Source organism: Myotis lucifugus, unplaced genomic scaffold (genome assembly GCF_000147115.1).
Source record: "Myotis lucifugus unplaced genomic scaffold, Myoluc2.0 scaffold_51, whole genome shotgun sequence".
NCBI classification, from domain to species: Eukaryota; Metazoa; Chordata; class Mammalia; order Chiroptera; family Vespertilionidae; genus Myotis; species Myotis lucifugus.
In genome coordinates, this window is record NW_005871099.1 from 2,923,464 (window position 1) to 2,945,025 (window position 21,562).

The following is a 21,562-nucleotide window of genomic DNA, read 5'->3' on the forward strand; positions in this document are numbered from 1 at the left end:
TATTAGGTAGACAAGACATATATGTTCCATAGATTTGTGTTTTTTCTTTTTGTATTTATAAAAGATTATTTGTTTGCATTTAAATGGACAGCACTTGCACAGGCTTTCTGAATGAGATTTCTATTGCCCTAGACAAGACAAAGAAAACCAACACTGTCTTTCGTTAAATTTACTTCTAGCCTTGTTCCTTTCTTCTTATATCATTTTACATTTGAAGTTTCCCAGAAGGGAATAGAACTAGAAATTGTATCAGGAAAATCAAAGTTCATAAAAGAAAAGATTGAATATTTTTCAAATGTAAATATTAAGACATCCTGTCTATAATGTAGCTATTTTGATATATTGTGAGATTGCTCTTGGATGAAAATTGTTTTAATTTAGTAGAAATAAATTGATTTAAAATTAATGTTTGTTAAGATTTGTCTTTGAAGATAGTGTATTGTGATTTTCTGGTCAATAAAATTAAAACTTTTTATTCAATATCATGCTAAAAACTATAAACAGTCTTGTTGGTTGGATTATATAATGACAACCAAAAAGTATGACAGCGTTCCTTTCTTTACAATCAATTGACTAATCTGACTCATTATGTGGCAATTTAATTTACTTTATAAATGCTTATAATTTTATATCATAGTGATGTTATCTTTTCATTTTTTAAGTTACTTTTTTAAATTATTTTCTTTAACACCAAATACTCTATCTGTGTTTCTTCTACATAAATTGAAGAAAAATTAAGCAAATATTGTAATTATCATTCTGTTTCAGCAAATCTAGTCCTATGGGTTACCAGTAATTTATTGGTCATTGGTTATTTAACAGGATTCAAGCCTTTTTCTAAATAGCTATTTCCAACTTATACCTGATATGTAATTGACTAATACACATTTCCCCCCCTGTTCTGAGAAACTGATACTACTATCACTGGAATAGATATAAAACTGTCTGGTAGCTTTAGAGAATCTGTTGTCCTGAAATGAGGGAAACGCTGAAACTTTTTCAAGATTGATCCTGACTGCCCTGACGATGGTTTTCCTGCCCTCTCATGGTTTCCCTCACCATGTCTATATTTTTCACTTACGTGGTTATATTGGTTACATTAAAATTCCAACACATCAAGAGTCATCGTGCTTGTATATTGTTTCTTAAGAAAAATGTAAATATCTTAGGATCATTAAAGAATTACCAACTATTCATCCAGTAACTCTATCTGCTTACAAAACTTCTGATTGAACAGAGGCGTGTCTATGGAAGAGGGCCTCTTAGTTTAGTAGCCTAGAACATGTCTACAATTAGACGAGAAGCCAGGCAAACTTACTCTCAGGGACGAGGTACACTCAAAGACACGGGAACAGCCAATGAGGAGAGAGTGGGGAGATGGCAAGATGAAGAAGAGTCGGTTACTGGGCCCGTGCTTTCTCTCACTCCTCACAATCACAAGCTTAGGAGACAGGCATTACTGACCCCATTATTTTCAAATGAGGAAACTGAGACTTCTTAGGTTTACTACAGAATGAGTTGGGATTCAAAATCACATCAATATGATCAAAGCTCATACTCTTAAACTGACCAGATAGAAGAAGGTAGATGACAATTTCAAAAATTTGCCTAGAGAATCTTCTCTCTACAAAAATAAGAGAAAGACTTGCCTTCTCTTCTTTTTACATCAAAAGTTCCCCCCAAATCTCCTCTAATCTAGAACTTCCCTAACAATATTAGTACTATACTCCTGCTGCATAATTTACAGAACAAAATTATTATGTTTCTATGGGAATATAGATTCTTATATCCCCCCCAAATTAAACTCATTGAAATTTTAAAATAAGTCCCAGTCATAAATTAAGAGGTGCCTAAAAGGAAACAGATATCTTAAAACTAAATAACCTGCTGGAGATAGTTGGTAGAGCTACATACAAGCAAGCCCAGAATTTTCAATCACTTCTTGAAATTATCTATTTTGCATCTTCACTTCTCAAGAGAAAAACATTATTAGTTATTAATATGGAAAATAATTAAGAAAAAAATTTGTCCTTATCCGGCTATTTGTATTTACCCAAGTCTTTCTAAACTCCTTTCTCCATGAAATAGCCAACATTCTTACTTGTTTGCCATATTATTGCAATACTGTACAAATAAATCACAAGTAATAATAATAGAATACTTACATACTACTTAACTCAGTCTAAAATATGATGATTTATCCTTTAAAAGTGATTGGTTTTTTTCCTTTATGTTTAATAATAACAATCAAGGACTGTGTGCATTACTGTTAAGGAAAACAAAATGAAAGGCAGATTAAGAAATCAAAGCTGTTTCTTTATCGATATAAATGAAGAAAATGCATAAGTATGCATTTGGAGGTCACTGGGAGTAGTGTCACTGATTGACTGTGGTGTTGACTCTTCCCACACCATGCAGCAAAGCCCACCAATCACCGGCCTGCAGAAAGCTCCGTGTCCACCGGCTCCTCGGGCAGCAGCTTCGGCAGTGGGTATAGCGTGGACAGTGAAGGAAGCAGCAGCACTGCAGGGGAGACTAATCTATTTCCTATTCCAAGGATGTAAGTGGCTCTTTTTTTCTCACTACAAAGCTAACAGCATCATGAGTAAGCTTTTCTTAACATTTAACAGGAAATAACTAGATAATTATCCAATTCTGAGTCATTGTCCCTGAAACGCTTCAACTGTTCATGGTTACACTTAAAAAAAAAATACACTGTTTAGGAAAGACTGGATTCATTTAGTTAATTTGAAGGATGAGTGATGGTCACTACCAGCTTTACTTATTTAGTGCAATTTGTATTAAATTAAAAAAACTGATAAAAATTGATTAGCCAGGCCTGAATCATGCTTTGATCAAATACTGAACAAACACAAACATCATTGGGATTGGAGAGGAGCAGATTAATTTACTTTGAATCAGGAGAGATTAAACATATTTAAAGAACTCATGTCATATTTGAAATAGATAACACATTGGGCTACTCATATAGATTTTTTCAACTATAAATCTCACTACAATTAAAATTGAAGATTTTTGTCCAAATTTTCTAGAACAAATATCAAGTATTACATAGATCTCTGAGTAGATACTCTTGGAATAAAGTTCACTTATAATACGTTAAACCTAAAGAAAATCATATTGCCAATCAAATGTAAGATTGTTTTTAGAATGGATTTAGTCATATGGGTGGCAAAATCCAGCAGCATCCAAGATAAATATGTAGGTCATATCTGTTCCAATATAAAAATTGAAACAATGACCTTTCTCCTCCCCACTACTGGTTTTCTGGCTTTCAAAAACACCACAGCTCCAGAATCTAGGCCAGGGTGAATCCAGCCTGCCACCTGGTTTTGTTAGATCTGTAAGCTAAAAATAGCTTTTGAAAAAGGAAAAAAAACACACACACAAAAACAAAAAAACAGGAGAGAATAGCATTTGATGACACAGGAAAGTCCTACGAAATTGAAATTTCAGGCCCACAAGTTTCTATTGGAACACAGCCACACCCATTCATTTAAGTGTTGCTAATGCTGCTTCCCACTCCCTGGGCAATCTTCAGTAGTTGCAACAGAGACCGTTCAAGTCATTTACTATCTGGTCCTTCACAGAAAAAGCTTACAGACCCCTCGCTGGAACCCTGGGAAAGTGTCCTTTTCATTTTCTCCCATGTTGAGTGAGGCTTTCTTGAGGGGGGGCGGGGGGGTGGAACTTCCTTTTCTCTTTGTTTTAATGTCATGGTTTTTTATTTCCTTTTGATCTCCAGAATGGTACTAATATTTAGATAATGGCTCAATTTACAAAATTGAGCCTCAAAATCTTGGAGGAAATGTATTTGTACAATGAAAAATGTATTTATATTGTTATTTTTAAGTTACATTTTTCCTGCTTAAAATGAGTAATTGTTAGATCACCTGTTCATCTTTGTTTTTATAAAAGATTTTAGCTATGGATCAATACAGTTATTTGTATTTCATTCTTTTTCATTGAAAATTATTTCTAAAAGAAGTCTGATCTCATTATTTCTCAGCCTCTGATGATCCAATTTGATGGAAGAGAATTTTAGCAAATTCATTAAATTCCTCTCTATAAATTGCAAATTTCATATGAAATTATAAAGGTTTACACCACACATCCCTTAACAACCTTTCAATTTCTCCTTACCTTTCAAAATACTAATTTAACACTGATGATAAAGCTATAACTTTCAGAGCATAAACTATATTATTTCCTTAATATCTGAATAGATGCAGATTATGTATTTTTACATACATAACAGAATCCAATATTTTTTCCTGTTTTCATATTTCTCTTGTAAATCAAAGCCTTTCAAAATTGCTTAGGAAGCTATTGCTTTGCCATAAGAGTACACAAAATAGTTCTCTATTAGGGAGAGAGAGAGAGAGAGAGACATTGATGTGAGAGAGACACATACACTGGTTGGCTCCTGCATGCACCCCCACCTTGGCCAGCAGGGGATTGAACCTGCAACCCAGGTATGTGCCTTTGACCAGGAATTGAACCTGAGACCCTTTAATGGAGGACTGTTACTCCAACCACTGAGCAGCTGAGGCATCTGCCCATTTTCTTGGGGTGTGGGGTTTTTTTGGTGTTAAGTTATATGAGTTCTTATATTATTTTCTTAAGTATTTGTATTGATTTCAGACAGGAAGGGAGAGGAAGAAAGAGATAGACACAGAGAGAATAATTGATTGGCTGCCTCCTGCACACTCCCTACTGGGGATCAAGCCCACAACCCCGGCATGTGCCCTGACCAGTAATCGAGCTGTGATCTCCTGGCTATAGGTCAATGCATAATCACTGAACCATGCCAGCTGGGCAGTTCTTACTTGTTTATATTAACCACTTATTAGATGTATCATTTGCAAATATGTTCTCCCATTTAGTAGGCTGTCTTTTGTTTTGTTGATAGCTTACTTTGCTGTTCCAAAACTTTTAAATTGGATGTAGTCCTCTTTATTTTTTTCTTTTGTTTCCCTTGCTTTTGGAGATATATCTAAAAAGGTATTGCTGAGAGTAATATCAGAGTTTACTGCCTATGTTTTCTTCTAGAAGTTTTATAATTTCAGGTCTAATATTTAAGTCTTTATTTTGAGTTTATTTTGGTATATGGTTTAAAAATTTATGACAAAGGATGCAAGGATATATGATGGGGTAAGTACAGTCTCCTTAGGAAGTAGTGTTGGCAAAACTGAACAGATATATGCAAAAAATGAACTCGGACAACTTATTTACACCATATACCAAAATAAATGTACATGTGTATATATGTAATTTCTAATATTTTTGGATGCACTTGGTGTTTCACATTCAGTTAATAAAAATTGGTGCTTAAACCTTTTAACTTGAATGTCAAAATGAGACAATGTAATGGCTTGCAAGATAAAATAATTTCTGAATTTATATCTATTCCTTTTTCATAGTGTGCTAAACAATTTTTAGTAAAATGATAACAGGATCTTTAGAGCAGTGTTCAATTAAGATATCATTTGATTCATTTTAAAAATTTATTTTCAATTATATTTGACATCCAATATTTTATTAGTTTCAACTAGTACAACATAGTGATTAGACATTTATACATTTTATGAAGTGATCACCTGATGTCTACTACCCATCTGATACTATACGTAGTTATTACAATATTAGAGGCCCGGTGCACAAAAATTTGTGCACTGGTTGGGGAGGGGAGGGTGGAGGGTGTCCCTCAGCCCCACTTGTGCCCTCTCACAGTCTGGGACCCCTAGGGAGATAACTACCTGCTGGCTTAGGCCCGCTCTCTGGGTGGCAGAGGGCAGGGCCGATCTGGGGGTTGGGGCGCCACCGCAGGTCGCACACACGGCAGGGCCAATCCAGGGGTTGGGGCGCTGCCCGGGTCGGGTTGCACATGGGACGGGACGCCCCAGGCGGGTTGCACACGGAACACCCGGGTGGGCCGGCCGATCACTGCTGCCCCGCCAGGCCACCCAGGATTGGGTCGTACATGGGATGACTGGGCGGGCCAGCCGATCGCTACTGCCCCGCCTGGCCTCCCTGGGTCAGGTTGCACATGGGATGCCCAGATGGAGGCTGGACAGGCTGGCCAATCGCTGCTGCACTGCCCGGCCGCCCTGGGTCGGGTTGCACACGGACGCCCGCCGGCCTGGGTCGCAGATAGCAGGCCCAGATGGCGGCATGGCAGGCAGGATGGCGCTGTCCCGCCCTGCCTGCAGTATGCAAATTAGCTGCCATCTTTGTTGGCGGTTAATTTGCATATCGTGCTGATTAGCCAATGGGAGGCGTAGCAAAGGTACGGTCAATTACCATGTTTGTCTATCATTAGATAGGATTATTGACTATATTCCCTATGCTGTACTTTTTTTTTAAATATATTTTATTGATTTTTCACAGAGAGGAAGGGAGAGAGATAGAGAGCTAGAAACATCGACGAGAGAGAAACATCGATCAGCCGCCTCCTGCACATCTCCCACTGGGGATGTGCCTGCAACCCAGGCACATGCCCTTGACCGGAATCGAACCTGGGACCCTTCAGTCCATAGGCCGACGCTCTATCCACTGAGCCAAACCGGTCAGGGCCCCTATGCTGTACTTTATATCCCGTGTCTGTTTTTATAACTGGCAATTTGTAGTTCTTAATCCCTTCATCTTTTATACCCATTCACTCAACCCCCTTCCCATCATGTGACCATCAGTTCGTTACTATACCATTGTAGTGTAGTTTGATATCAGGTACTTTGTTCTTTTTATTTTATTGCTTTGGCTATTTGGGGTCTTTTGTTGGTTTCATATAAATTTTAGGATTACTTGTTTTAGTTCTGTGAAATATGCCATTGATATTTTGATAGGAACTGCATTAAACCTGTATATTGCTTTGGGTAATATGGTATAATTAGGTTCTTAAGAAATAAATATGGTTACATTTTTAGCAAACCAAATATTTTTGTGAAAGTAAGAATTGTTAGTAAATCCTGCTATGTTAGAATTATTGTCTAGAAAGTATAGTATCAAGATGTTCTTTTGTTCAAGCATCCTTTTGAATATTTAAGCATTTTTATTCCATTTTTTTTTAAATATATTTTTATTGATTTTTTACAGAGAGGAAGGGAGAGGTATAGAGAGTTAGAAATATCGATGAGAGAGAAACATCGACCAGCTGCCTCCTGCACACCTCCTACTGGGGATGTGCCCGCAACCAAGGTATATGCCCTTGACCGGAATCGAACCTGGGACCCTTCAGTCCGTAGGCCGACGCTCTATCCACCGAGCCAAACCGGTTTTGGCTTTATTCCATTTTTTACAACATCTTATATATGTACATACAATGCAATTCCAAAAACTTTTGTATGTCATGTAGCTTTCCTCTAACTAAAGAAATAGCCTATAGTCTTTTGCCTGTTACATTATCAATATTCTGAACCCACAGTGCTCCCAGTATCATAAATTATCTATTTGGCCTTCCAAAAAGTTTGAGGCTGCAACTGAAAATGAACAGCAGACTCTGGCTGAATCCTAAGGCCATTATGTGCATGCCTATTAACACTTTATATTTATTGAATTCTATCATGTTTTAAGCACAGTGTTAAGCACTTTATATATATTTTTTCATGTAGTTTTCTCATAACCAGAAGGTGGCTAATGTGCCTACCCTTCTATTATAAAAGAAGAAACAGTCTTCATCAGATTAAGTATATATGCCTTGAATGACACACAGCATGAAATAACAAAGCTGGAAGCAGAAATCAAGCGGTCTGACTTCAAAACCCAATATGCTCCATTCAGCTGAAAACACAGGAAGGATCTGATAGGAAGCCACTAAGCGAAATAAAAGTCTGTGTTATTGCAATATGATTTTATATCATTTAATTCACTATTTTCATTCTTACCAAAGGATTGATACGACTCATCATAAAAAGTGTAAAAATATAAAAACTCGTCTCAGTTTTGAGTTTAAAATGGAAAAATAACCACTCCCAAATTCTAAAACAAAATTTCAAAATTTCATGCTGGTCTGATCATAAATGAGTCAACAATTAAGATGCTGAATTTTGAGGTATTAGGTTGGACCATGTAGGAATAATAATCAAATTCTCATTTTAAAATTAACACTATATAGAGCAATTTATTGTATTTATATTTGCCATTCAGGTAATTTATTGCAGATATGAATATAAAATGTCATTCTATTTTTTGCAAACTTGGCTTCCTCATTTGCATTTAAGAAAGCATAACTGAAAATAGTATAATTTTATTATTTTCTTTATGAACAGAGGGAAGATGGGGCATAATGGGCAAGATCCTATAAAACAGCCAGGAGTAGGAGTGGGCCTATCAGACACTGAAGGTAAGTTAAAATTTATGATACTGGATTTTGATTGAATCTATAGGCTACACTAGAAGTGTTTTTCTTTTAAACATGAATGTTAATTTCTAAATTAACATTTCAATGGTATACTAATGGCAGGAGCACTATGAAATGAGACATTGGTATCAACATTATTTACTAAATTAGAATGATTTTATAACTTCATTTAACAATTGTCCAATTTCCTTGTTCATATTTAACGTTTAATTGTCTAATTTCTTAGTTCATGCTTAACATTTAAGTGTTCATACTTAAAAATTTAAGAGGAAGAAGAATGAGAATGATGACAGGACAGAGAGAAGACTTTCTTAAGAAAAAGAAAATCTTCACATTTTAAAACATTTTTTTTTGTTTAAAATACCATGAAAATAAAAAATAAATCATGAAAGCTCATTTAAGTCAATAAAAATTCTTAAATATATAGAGCTAAGAAGAAACTAATGGTGTAAAAATTATTTTGCCAAAAATAAAAATAATAATGACTAAACTAACTTCTAAAGTGAAAAACTAATTTGAAATTAAATTTGGTTGTATTAACAAATGGTAAGGTTATTACAGATGTAAAAAAAAAAACACACCCAAAAAACAAAACAAAACAAAACAAAAAAACAACATAAACCACCCTTAACTTTAGCAAAAATGTAACCAGTATCTGTAAGTGCACAATGACTGGCTTATCTTTCATAATATTGTGATAAGATCAGATAGCACTGTTATTCTGCATGAATTTACCAACCTCTCAATAATTTTAACTATCATTATTATTTTACACTATTCCAAGTACTTTCATGTATTATGTCATTTATTTCTTAAAATTACCTATGTAGGTAAATCATACCATGTACTGGTTTTACATAAAAAGAAACTGAAATGTAAACAGCACACAAGATAAAAGCAAGTGACTTGAACCCATGAAAAGGATGCCAAATCACATGCCATTGAAAGAATGATTAAAGGCACAATATCACAAGGACACTAGATAGGGAACTAGGAAACCCAGAATTGTGTTTCAAAGCTGGTCCTGATACCTACCTGATGACCTGATCTCTCTGTCTTCTCAAACCTCATCCAACAAATGCAGGTTCTAAGTGATGCCTAAGGTGCCTAGTGGACTTAAGCAGACATCACATATTTCTGATTCTACTTAAAAAAAAACTCTGGATTTATTTAAAGACTGTACTTCCTCTCTGTGTTGCCATGTTCCCCAGGGTTCCATCCTCAATCCACCAGTCTGTTTCCCCACCCTCTCTGCATAATCTCATCAATGCTTGTTGATTAGTCCCAAATCTACCATCCAGACTCTGTGGACACCACTCTGAGTATTTAAAGCCTAGCAATTATTATATACTCATGGAAGAGCCTGAGAAACCAAGCAGGAGATAGTAAGGTAGCAAAAAGAAGCCGCTGTCCCTGTAGGCTGAAGGCCAGGGATTGCTGAATCCAGGACAGGTCTGTCTTATTGGGAGAGGGAAATACTAGAAATACTAGTATATCTTGAGAGAGACAGGATGGAGAGAAATATCCCAGTTTCTCCTTCCTCCCAGTTTCCAATCTCTGTCAGTGCCTAATCAAATCCAACCTGAAGCCAAATGACAGGGAAACAGCCCAGGGAGCAACTACTCTGGGAAGAGGGCAGGAGAAAGACCGAGAATGCATCTGAGGGCACACAGGCTTAAGGCCAGCACAATATTTTGCCTGGAGATGCTGTAGATACATCAAAGTACATATGCTCTAAACTTAATTCACCTTCTTCCCTATTTTGCCTCTTTCTTCTCCTATGTGCTTCTACCACTCACAAAATCTATGCCTATTTACACCATAATTTTCATATGCTGTTATCATTGTTCTTTGATTCAAATTTACCTATTTCTCTGCCTGTCTCCTCTATAAATCTGAACAATTCTAAGACCAGAGTTGTGGCATCCCAGCACTTAGCAGAAAGTCTTGAGTCTAGAGTTAACTTCAACAATGTTTGCTGAGTGAATGAATAAGCAATATAATCAAATACAGAAGTAATAGTCATTGATTTTCATATGACTCTAGAATTCAGGTATAGAGAGAAGCAATTCATGATCAGTTTTTTTCAAAGTTTTAGCTATTTGTTTTCACATTTCTTTTAATCTTAAAGTTTATAAATAAACTTCGTTTTTTATCAGTCCACATAAACAGCCAATTCATGGGAAAACAAAAACAAACAAAACAGAGTTATTCAGTTTGTTTTTAGACATGATATACTTTCCTGACTTGGTTATTCCTCCTTTTAGTTCTTTATAATGGTACACTGTCTCTTTGTGGATTAATACAATTTTCTTGAAATTGTAGATCTTGCAATGTTCCTTTTCATCTTGAATCTTTCATGTTAACCATTTAAGTGCTTTGTTTTATGAACACCTTGGTTTACTAGAAGGGAAATTGATCTAGATATGCTGTCCTAGATATGCTCTAGGACAGCATACTTTAAATCAAAAGTATATCATAGATTTGAAGTAATCACCTTTCTACAATTTGTTTTCATAAATGTTTATTTTTGTTTTAGAATTATAATATACAGAATCCAAAAAGTTATATTGTATGGGGCTGAAATTTTATGTTGAACATCTTAATGAAAAATTTATAATGCTAAATAGTCATGTTCTTATTCTACTTATTGAGCATGTCTACTTATTTGGTGTTCTGATTTTTAAAAAATATATATATATCTACTTAATCATTTTGTCTAATAATGTTTCATCTTCTCTATAGCAGTGACTCATATATTTTAATCCCAGTATAAGATTTATTAAGGGAGCCAGAATGTGAGATCAATTGAAGGTTCTGGGGTTCTGACCCAAGATGTAGTAGAAGATATTAATACTCTTGTGGACTATCTCTACTAATGAAATGTTGAAATTCTGTAATTTAAGTTCAAAGTGTGAAGTTCAAATAATCTCTATGTTTGGCACATGATTAACATCCTTTAAATTGTAACTATTATTAAATTAGAAGTGAATTTAAGATAGGGACATTTGGATCCCATCCAAAGGAGTGAAATTAATCAAAATTGATAAAATATCATGCACTTGTTGGGAGAGCTATACAAGACCTTTTCTCTTAAACATTTAAATCACATGAATTAGACTTTCCAATTATGTTTTCCCAATTTACATTAAAAACCTCTAATACCCTCAAGACAGATGATATGGCCCTTTATTATTAGGTGTATTTTATAGTGTTTTATTTGCTAATGGGCATTCATATATATAACATATAGTGACTGGCTGGACCCATTTATTCTTGTAAACCAGGTGTTCACAAGCGTTAGCATCAGGCATCAAAATCACAACTTTGTGTGAGGCTTAATTTGCCTGGTTGCATTCATTTAAAAACAAGTAGCCCTAATAAGTCATTTCTTTTCTTAAGTACGTTTGGATGCTTGAATTTAATCCCTTAATTTCCATTTTCAATGGGCCAGAACAAATAAATCTCTACTATTCCAGAAATATGCTAAGCTCTACTCCCAGATGTTTTCAAATAATTGAGTGTGTGAAAGCCCATCACCAATAATGTTAACTAAGGAGACAGAGGAGAGGGTAGGGCCGAGAATAAGATTCGATTCAGTAGCTTACTGGGAATGTTGTGGGATTTTTTTTAAGCATAACAGTTTATGTTGAAGTAATGGAAATCTATAATCACCACAATGATCTCATTCAACAACATATATATATATATATATATATATATATATGCCACTTACTCAAATTCTCAAAGTCTCTGATTCCTAAACTACAAAATTAAGAATGACAACTATATTTTGTATTTATCAAGAATACTAATAATATGAAGTGTGTCATTTACTCAAATATCAAGAACGTTAATAATATTGAGTAAGTCATTTACTTGGAATCCTGAGGTCAGTGCCACCCATGTATGGACAAGTAGGATGTGCACATCCCAATTCCAGGATACACTGTTCACACAAACCAGTGAGTGAATGGAGTCATTAATGTGGCAGAGGGATGTGGTATATTATATTGCCTGGACCTGGGGTTCAGAATGAAGTGGGGTTTATAGAAATTGGATAAGGAAAATTTCCCTTATTATACAGAAGAACTGTTAATAACATACCTATTGAGAGCTTAACTATTCTGGGCACTGTGTTAGCTCATTTAATTTTCCCAAGAACTCTGGGATGTAAAAACCTTTTGTCCCTAACCCATATTATTGAGTCTGAAGGTAGATGTGATGCCTGGATAAGCAGCATTCATCTTGCAACTATTAGACAAAAAGAATGTAACAGAGAAAAATTACCTGGTTTCTAACTCATCACTGAAAAGGCAATCCTATACCTGTAGGATTCTCGTTATATTAGAAAAATAAATCCCTATTTATTTAGTTATTATAAGTAAACTATTTTGTTCTTATAGTTGAAAGCATTTCTTAAGAATGCAGAAGGAAAAGAATTTTTAAAGTGCAGTAAAAAGAATGAATTAAATGGAAATAGTATCTTGGAGTTAACTTATAAAATAATCAAGGTATCTACAGTAACTTCTAAGCTTCATTTAAAGCAACTTTAAGACTCTATTAAAGGGGGGAAAAGGAGAAATGTACTACTATTTGTAATACTTTAAACAATAAAATAAAATTTAAAAAGAAGGAAAAAAAGGACTCAATTAAAGGGCATAAAAAAGATCCTAATAAGTATAGAATCACTCCATGCTTTCTAGTGGAACAACAAAATATAAATCTAATAAAATTCTAGTTAAATTACCAACTGGGTATTTTTGAGGAACTCATTATACTTACTCTAAATAAAGAACCTCCAACATCCAAGTCAACTTTGAAAAAGAGGAGCAAAGAAAACTTTGGTGCTCATTAGTGTTCCTCAAACACTGGTTATTTTCATTTCTCTGACTCCAAGACCATTCGGCTCTCTCTGATACAGTGGGCCCTTTGACCAATTGTAGCCCACGAGGCATGATGTGTGCCATTTCTGGACTGAGCATTTGATTAATGGAGTGGGATTTGTAGAGTTCTCTTTTCCTTTGGGCATGGCAGTCACAAAGGAGAAGATAAGTGACTGTCCCATCAACCTAAGATGTTGTCACTGTAAAAAGCAGAGACCCTGCCAACTTTCACAGTGAGAGAGTATTAAATCTTTCCATTTTAAATCATTAATACAGGGTATCCCCCCAAAAATATATATACACATTAACAGCTGATAGCTCAATTTTGAAAATTAAATGTATTTTAATAAACACTGCCTTTATAGTTATTCAAAGTATGTGTATACATTTTTTGGGACACCCTATATTTTGGTAATATTTGTTACTGCAGCAGAATATAATCTATCCTGACTGATATGGGGGTGCAATCAACCTGTGAGATATTAAGACAAAATGATAAAAAGAGTTAGGAATGTGAGCAAGATGAAGGGAACAATGGCATAGAGTGCAAAGTGTAGAGATAGATCCAGGACTAATGGGAACTAAAAGTGGCACCACAAATTAGAAGGGACCCTTTCTCCCTATAAGGAGAAACAAAACAAAACAAAACCCTGAATGATTGTCTAACTTTATATGCAATAGCTGATGTTTCATGAGGTTCTAGCAGGAAGCAGTTGACACATTCAAATGGGGTAGTTAGTAGAATTTCATAAAAGGACCATTTACACAGGTGAAAGGAACTAACAAGGAGAGGTGAAGTATAAGAGGACTAGCCACATTTCCACCTGGGCCTAATGAAGCATGAGAAGGGAGGCTGTTGTCAGAACCCATCAAGAGCTCCAGCCATGTTACAGGACATTTGACTTCGTAGCAAGGCACAGCCACTGCAAACAAGCCAGCAAAAGAGGGTGGGGGGAGAGAAGGCAATAAATATCCCAGCCTCTCTCTTCCTACCCGCACATCTCCTGCTGGCTCTTCACTGCTACAACCTCACCGAAGTCTCAGGGTAAAGGCAGCCCAGGGGGTGAAGTTCAAGTGTTTTTTCTTCTTGGGGCAAAGCAAGGTAAGAGGAGAACTGAAGAGGCAACAGAGAATGTCTAGCGTCAGGGAATTGAAAATAAACAGTTGAGGTGGAATTCTAGTTCGTTCTTTTATTTTGCATGGCAGTTAAGGGCATTGGAAGTAAAATGATACCTGGGGCCTGAGGAAGCGTTTTATAGAATGGATCAGTAGAATATTACTAGATTTTGCTTTAGTAGAAAGTGAAAAAACAAAGAATCAGTTAAAATTGAAAGTAGGATTGAAATCACTGTATGTTGCACTAGCCAATTTGCCTCAGTGGATAGAGCGTCCTCCTGCAGACTGAAGGGCCCTGGGTTTGATTCCAGTCAGGCGCGGGTCCCTTGGTTTCAGCCTCAAATCTCAGCCCGCATGCAGGAGGCAACCAATTGCAGTGTCTCTCTCACATCGATGTTTGTCTGCCTCTTCCCTCTCCCTTCCACTCTCTCCAAAAAAGCAATGGAGAAAATATTCTGGGGTGAGGATTAACAAAATTTAAAAAAAAAAATCACTGTATTTTAAGAGTGGCAAAGTTAATCTAAGAACCAAGAAAAAGAAATGATGTAATGGGCCAATGGAAACATTTGATTTCCATAATCTAATTAACCCTCAGGTAATGCCAAAGGTAAGTAATCACAGGTTCATTCCTTCAGAGGTTATTTGGCTGCCTGGTCACCGTCCACTCCTGTAAGAAGCTTGAGGTTGTTCTCTCATTAATTGGTAGTCTCACTCTTACAAACAATTGTTCCTCAAGGAGCTCCTATTATACTGTTATCTGGTTTTATTTTTCAAGTTCATTACATGGTAATGCTATTGTTTCTCTGTATTCAAAAAATATATATATGTAGACCCCACTTCCCTGTACCCCCAGGTGGGTAATCTGCTTGCTTTTAGAAGGTCAGGGCAACTTGATCTGTTTTGTTCTGCAACTTAGATGGGAACCCTAGCCAAGGCCTTGTGGACTCCGGAAGCCAGTCTTGACTTCTTAAGCTTAACACTTCTCTGGAAAAGTATTTCATGAGCTCTTGTTTTATATGACAGGCTCTCCTTCTTCACATCCTGGGATCTGTTTTCCTGAGGCTTTTGTCAGTTATTTCAAAACTCCAAACATTGTAAATGTGAATTTCACTTAGGTTCTCTCTCTCTCTCTCTCTCTCTCTTTAATATATTGATTTCAAAGAAGAAAGGAAAAGGGAAGAGAGATAGAAGAGAGATAGAAAAATCAATGATGAGAGAGAATCATTGATCGGCTGCCTCCTGCTCACCCCCAACTGTGCATGTGTCCTTGACCGTAATTGACCGTAATTAAACCCTTTATTCCACAGGCTGAAACTCTACCCATTGAGCCAGAGGGCTCCACTTAGGTTTTTAGTAATTCTTCTGATGGCGTAAGTTTTTTGTTTGTTTTCTGCTTGTATTTTTGTCTTGAACAATAGGAGGCTTTCAATTAAAATTTTTAAAAGAACTCTGGTTATTTTCAGACACCGTAAAATGAATGCTAAGAAGCATGTACCAAAAGGACAAAAACTGCCCAAAACATTGAAGAAGATCAATCAGAAAAATCTATTTATTCCTACTAAAATTATGTTCTTTCTGGCTTTGTCTCAGAGAGAAATGATTTCTTTATAGAACAGAATACGGAGAGATTGTGCAGGCTTGCCCTACTTTCGCAGAACTCTTAAATCATATTAAGCCAGAATGCCTGCCTTATTGTATAAGCTATCTCCTTGAATCTGGGTTATTTCAAATACTGGCTTAATGAAAAGCTTACAGAACTCTTCTCCCCTGGAAAAAAAAATTGTAATGAAATCATAACAAAATGCCTCCTCCCTCAGCCCCACTCAGCCCTGGGACATGAACAGTATTCAGATGTAACGGCATAGCTTTGAATAATAGAGGCTTGGATATATATGTCAGCAGAATGAAATTAATGAAGTGACATACAAGCATTTATTTTAGGTGAAACTATAGGTTTGGGGGGAAATCCAAAAATATCTCACTTTGGTGGCCTCCGCTTAGTTTAGTAGGAAGAGTATGGGCTTTTCGATCAGATTTGCTAAAAATCACTTCCTTAAGAACTAGACAGAAATGATAGATACCTTATAAATTTTCTGTAAAGATTAGAAAATTTTACAAATTCATTCATTGACCATCTAATATATACTAGGTATCTTTTCAATGAGATAAACAGGCAAGGGTGAATAGGCACGGCTCTTGCACTTTCAGGCTGTAGAGTATAATCCCTAAGGTGTCTGGAACACAAGAGGAATTCAATAAATTGAATGCATTATTATTACCCTTAAGTAAATCATAACTCCCTACATGTAACAAGTCAAGAAGTATATGTTCATAAATTAATGCTTTGGGAAAAAAATGGGTGAGCATTCTCTCTCTCTCTCTCTCTCTCTCTCTCTCTCTCTCTCTCTCTCTCTCAATTGTACCTGGTCTTTTCAGGACAACTTTCCCACAAATCCTGAGAGACCCCCCTAAATCCCAAGTGCCCCACCTCAACACACGTAAGCTCAGAAGCATGTACCTGAATTTGGCATACAATTACTATTAGATAATAAAGACATTGTCACAATTTTGACAATAACCTTCAGGTTGTCTTGTTAGAAATATCTAATCTAGCTATGTGACTTACAGAAAATTAGCCAGCTTAAAATTTAGTCTCCTTTCTTGAAAGTGAAATTAAAATACCTGTATTTCACATGTTTGAGGAAAAAATGAGATAATGACAGAAACTTGTGTTAATTTTAATATTATTTAATTGGCATTCATCATGCAGAATATCACAACACTGTTCACTTGTGTTGAAAAATAACCTTCAAGGTTATTTTTTATTTTCAGAAAGGGTTTATTGAGTCGCTGCTAGACAGAAAAAAGGCCAGATTGGGCATTCAGTCTGAGCCTAGCAGCAGGGCTGGATGGAAAAGATAAGCCTTTCTTCCATCCTGGGGCTAATGGGCTCTTTCATTCAATGAGTTTGGGGAAGAAAAATATAAGTTGTTTTGAAAGAATTGACATTGGCCATAGACAAAAGGAGCGGGAGAAGGTGAAGCTGGGCTAGCTCTGGATAGGTGCAGAGTCCATAATGAAAAAGTGTTTGCTCTTTTGCATCGGTGTGGCCAACAGTCCAGAAAGTTCAAGTCTATAAGACAGATGAGGTGATGTCTGGTGGTAGGCTAGTCTCTCTAGATAATCATAGAAATTAATTTCTAGATAAACTTGGAAGTTAACCCAAAGTTTCAACATGCACTCAGGAATGTAAGCAGTCCTTTGTTGGTTTCGCCCTGCAGTTGTTAACTGATTAAACTCTCTTGTCTCTTCCTTCCCCACTCCAGTCTGCTGCAATTTAATTTAGGACAGCTCAGAATTTTCTCCTTGTCACTTGGTTACAGATGAGTGTATACTTAAACTCTGAGAGAACTGAAATTTAGATTTCTTGAAATATATTTGAGTTGAAGATTCATTTATCTCTTGAAAACCAAATTCATTGAATTGTACTGGAAAGAAATTATATCTGACCACAAAGCACTTAACAAATCCTATCTTAGGAAATCTCTTTTAACTCTTTATTAATAAACTAGAGGCCCGGTGCACAAAAATGTGTCCACTCGTGGGGGGGGCTCCCTCAGCCCGGCCTGTGCCCATTCACAGTCCAGGACCCTTGGGGGATGTCCACCTGTTGACTTAGGCCCATTTCCCGGGGGATCAGGCCTAAGCTTGCAGTCAGACATCCTTCTGGCAGCCAGGGAGCCTTGGGGGATGTCCAACTAAAGGCTTAGGCCCCCAAGGGATCAGGTCTAAACCGTTAGTTGGACATTTTTAGTGCTGCCACGGAGGTGGGAGAGGCTCCTGCCACCACCACTGCGCTGGCCAGCCATGAGCCAGCTTCTGGCTGAGTGGCACTCCCCATATGGAAGTGCACTGACCACCAAGGGGCAGCTCCTGCATTGAGCGTCTGCCCCCTGGTGGCCAGTGCACATCATAGCAACTAGTCATTCTGCCATTCAGTCAATGTGCATATTAGCCTTTTATTATCATTATATAGGATGTCCCTATTTCCTCCCCTTTGCCCCCTCTACCCAGCTCTTGCCCCCCATTTCTCTCTGGCCATCACCATACTGTTGTCTGTGTCCATGGGTTGTGCATATATTTTCTTTGGCTAATCCCTTCTTTAAATTCACTTCTTTAAATTTTTTTATTTTCAGATAAGTGCTTATAACTGCACTATTATATATTTTCTTTCTTTTTTAAAAAATTTTTATTTATTTTTATTTTTTAAAAATATATTTTATTGATTTTTTTACAGAGAGGAAGGGAGAAGGATAGAGAGTTAGAAACATCAATGAGAGAGAAACATCAATCAGCTGCCTCCTGCACACCCCCCTACTGAGGATGTGCCCACAACCAAGGTACATACCCTTGACCAGAATTGAACCCGGGACCCTTCAGTCTCTCCATCCACTGAGCCAAACCAGTTAGGGCAAGATCAATAAATTTTTAGATATAGATATCATGCTGAGAAAGAATAAGAAAAAGCACAGGATTAAAAAAGCACAGACATGTTTTGGGAAAAACAAGATTTTTCTTTGCCTGAGTAATTAAATGTGAAATAAGGGAATCAACTATCCAGATACACATGTGTAGGTCATGCTAAATAAAAGGTAGCTTTCTTTGCACACCCATCAATTGATAGTTGAACCAGATAGTAAAATATTCAAAACTTTAAGAAGAGTATTGGGGCAGTGTAGAAAATGGGTTGGATATTTATTTAAAACTAGAGTCCCGGTGCACAAAAATTTGTGCACTCAGGGGGGAGAGGAGATCCCTCAGCCCATCCTGTGCCCTCTCGCAGTCTGGGACCCCCTCGGGAGATAACGACCTGCTGGCTTAGGCCTGCTCCCGGGTGGCAGAGGGCAGGCCCAATCCCTAGGTGCAGCCCCTGGTCGGGCTCAGAGCAGGGCCGACTGGGGAGTTGGGGCGCTGCCCCCTGTCATGCACAGAACAGGGCGGATCGGGAGGTTGTGATGCCACCCCTAGTCACGCTCAGGGTACAGCCGATTGGGGGGTTGGGGCACCACCCCCTGTCACACTCAAGGCAGGGTCGATAGGGAAGTTGCGGCACCACCCCCTATCACGCACAGAGCAGGGCCCATCAGGGGGTTGAGGAGCTCCCCCCTGTCACGCACAGAGCAGGGTTGATCAGGGGGTTGGGGAGCTCCCCCCTGTCATGCACAGAGCAGGGCCCATCAGGGGGTTGAGGAGCTCCCCCCTGTCACTCACAGAGTAGGGCCGATAGGGGAGTTGGGGCACCGCCCCCTGTCACACACAGTGCAGGGCGGATCAGGGGGTTGGGGCGCCGCCACTGTCACACTCAGGTCAGGGCCGATGGGGAGGTTATGGCTCTACCCCGTCACACACAGAGCAGGGCCCGTGGGGGGGGGGGGAGTTGGGGCACCGCACCCTGTCACACACAGAGCAGGGCCGATCAGGGGGTTAGGGTGCTGCACCCTGTCACACAGAGACGCAGGGCGATCATGGGGTTGGGGAGCTCCCCCCTATCAGGCACAGAGCAGGGCTGATCAGGGGGTTGGGGCGCCTTCCCCTGTCACGAACAGAGCAGGGCGGATAGGGAGGTTGTGGCCCCACCCCCTGTCACACACAGAGCTGCAGGACGATCAGGGGGCTTTGTCGCTGCCCCCTGTCATGCTGATCCCGGTGCCGGGAGGCATATTACCCTTTTACTATACAGAATAGAGGCCTGGTGCATGGGTGGGGGCCGGCTAGTTTGCCCTGAAGGGTGTCCTGGATCAGGGTGGGGGTCCCCACTGGGGTGCCTGGCCAGTCTGGCTGAGGGGCTGAGGGCCGTTTTCAGGCTGGCGGGTGACTGAAGCTCCCAACCACTCCTTTTTATCTTTTTTCTTTTTTTCTTTTTTATTCTGGGCCAGCTTTAGCTCTGAGGCTTGGCTGCTGAAAGCAGGTTTCTGGCCTTTGTTTACCTTCTGTATTTGATACAATGTTGCGGTCTGGCTGGCTGAAGCCCGGCTGACTAACACAGGTTTCTGGGGTTTTGTTTAGCTTCTATATTTGCAACATAGTTGCTTAGAGTTGCAGCTGAGAGGCCGACAAGTCAGGCGGGGAACGTTGGAGTCCGCAGTCACTAGAGCAAGCAAGCCTCCCTGTTAGTTTCAAGCTGCCTGGCTGCCGGCCGCCATCTTGGCTGGCAGTTAATTTGCATATCTCACTGATTAGCAATGGGAAGGGTAGTGGATGTACGGCTAATTACCATGTTTCTCTTTTATTAGATAGGATATAGGATGTCCCTATTTCCCCCCCTTTGCCCCCTCTACCCAGCTCTTGCCCCCCACTTCTCTCTGGCCATCACCATACTGTTGTCTGTGTCCATGGGTTGTGCATATATTTTCTTTGGCTAATCCCTTCTTTAAATTCACTTCTTTAAATTTTTTATTTTCAGATAAGTGCTTATAACTGCACTATTATATATTTTCTTTCTTTTTTAAAAAAATTTTATTTTTATTTTTTTAATATATTTTATTGATTTTTTTACAGAGAGGAAGGGAGAAGGATAGAGAGTTAGAAACATCAATGAGAGAGAAACATCAATCAGCTGCCTCCTGCACACCCCGCTACTGAGGATGTGCCCACAACCAAGGTACATACCCTTGACCAGAATTGAACCTGGGACCCTTCAGTCTCTCCATCCACTGAGCCAAACCAGTTAGGGCAAGATCAATAAATTTTTAGATATAGATATCATGCTGAGAAAGAATAAGAAAAAGCACAGGATTAAAAAAGCACAGACATGTTTTGGGAAAACAAGATTTTTCTTTGCCTGAGTAATTAAATGTGAAATAAGGGAATCAACTATAAAGATACACATATGTAGGTCATGCTAAATAAAAGGTAGCTTTCTTTGCACATCCATCAATTGATAGTTGAACCAGATAGTAAAATATTCAAAACTTTAAGAAGAGCATTGGGGCAGTGTAGAAAATGGGTTGGATATTTATTTAAAATACTAGAGGCCCGGTGCACAAAAATTTGTGCACTCGGGGGGAGAGGGGGTCCCTCAGCCCATCCTGTGCCCTCTCGCAGTCTGGGACCACTCAGGAGATAATGACCTCCTGGCTTAGGCCTGCTCCCAGGTGGCAGAGGGCAGGCCCAATCCCTA

At 38.2% G+C, this 21,562-nt stretch overlaps 1 protein-coding gene across 1 annotated transcript in view; it reads left to right on the plus strand.

Annotated features, from left to right (window-relative positions):
* The window catches only part of PCLO (piccolo presynaptic cytomatrix protein), a 274,100-nt gene that overhangs the window by 242,100 nt on the left and 10,438 nt on the right, over positions 1-21,562 (plus strand). Inside the window, 2 exon segments of the mRNA XM_014455816.2 lie at positions 2,419-2,560; positions 8,289-8,362. Of these exon segments, the coding sequence (XP_014311302.1) occupies positions 2,419-2,560; positions 8,289-8,362 (216 nt within the window).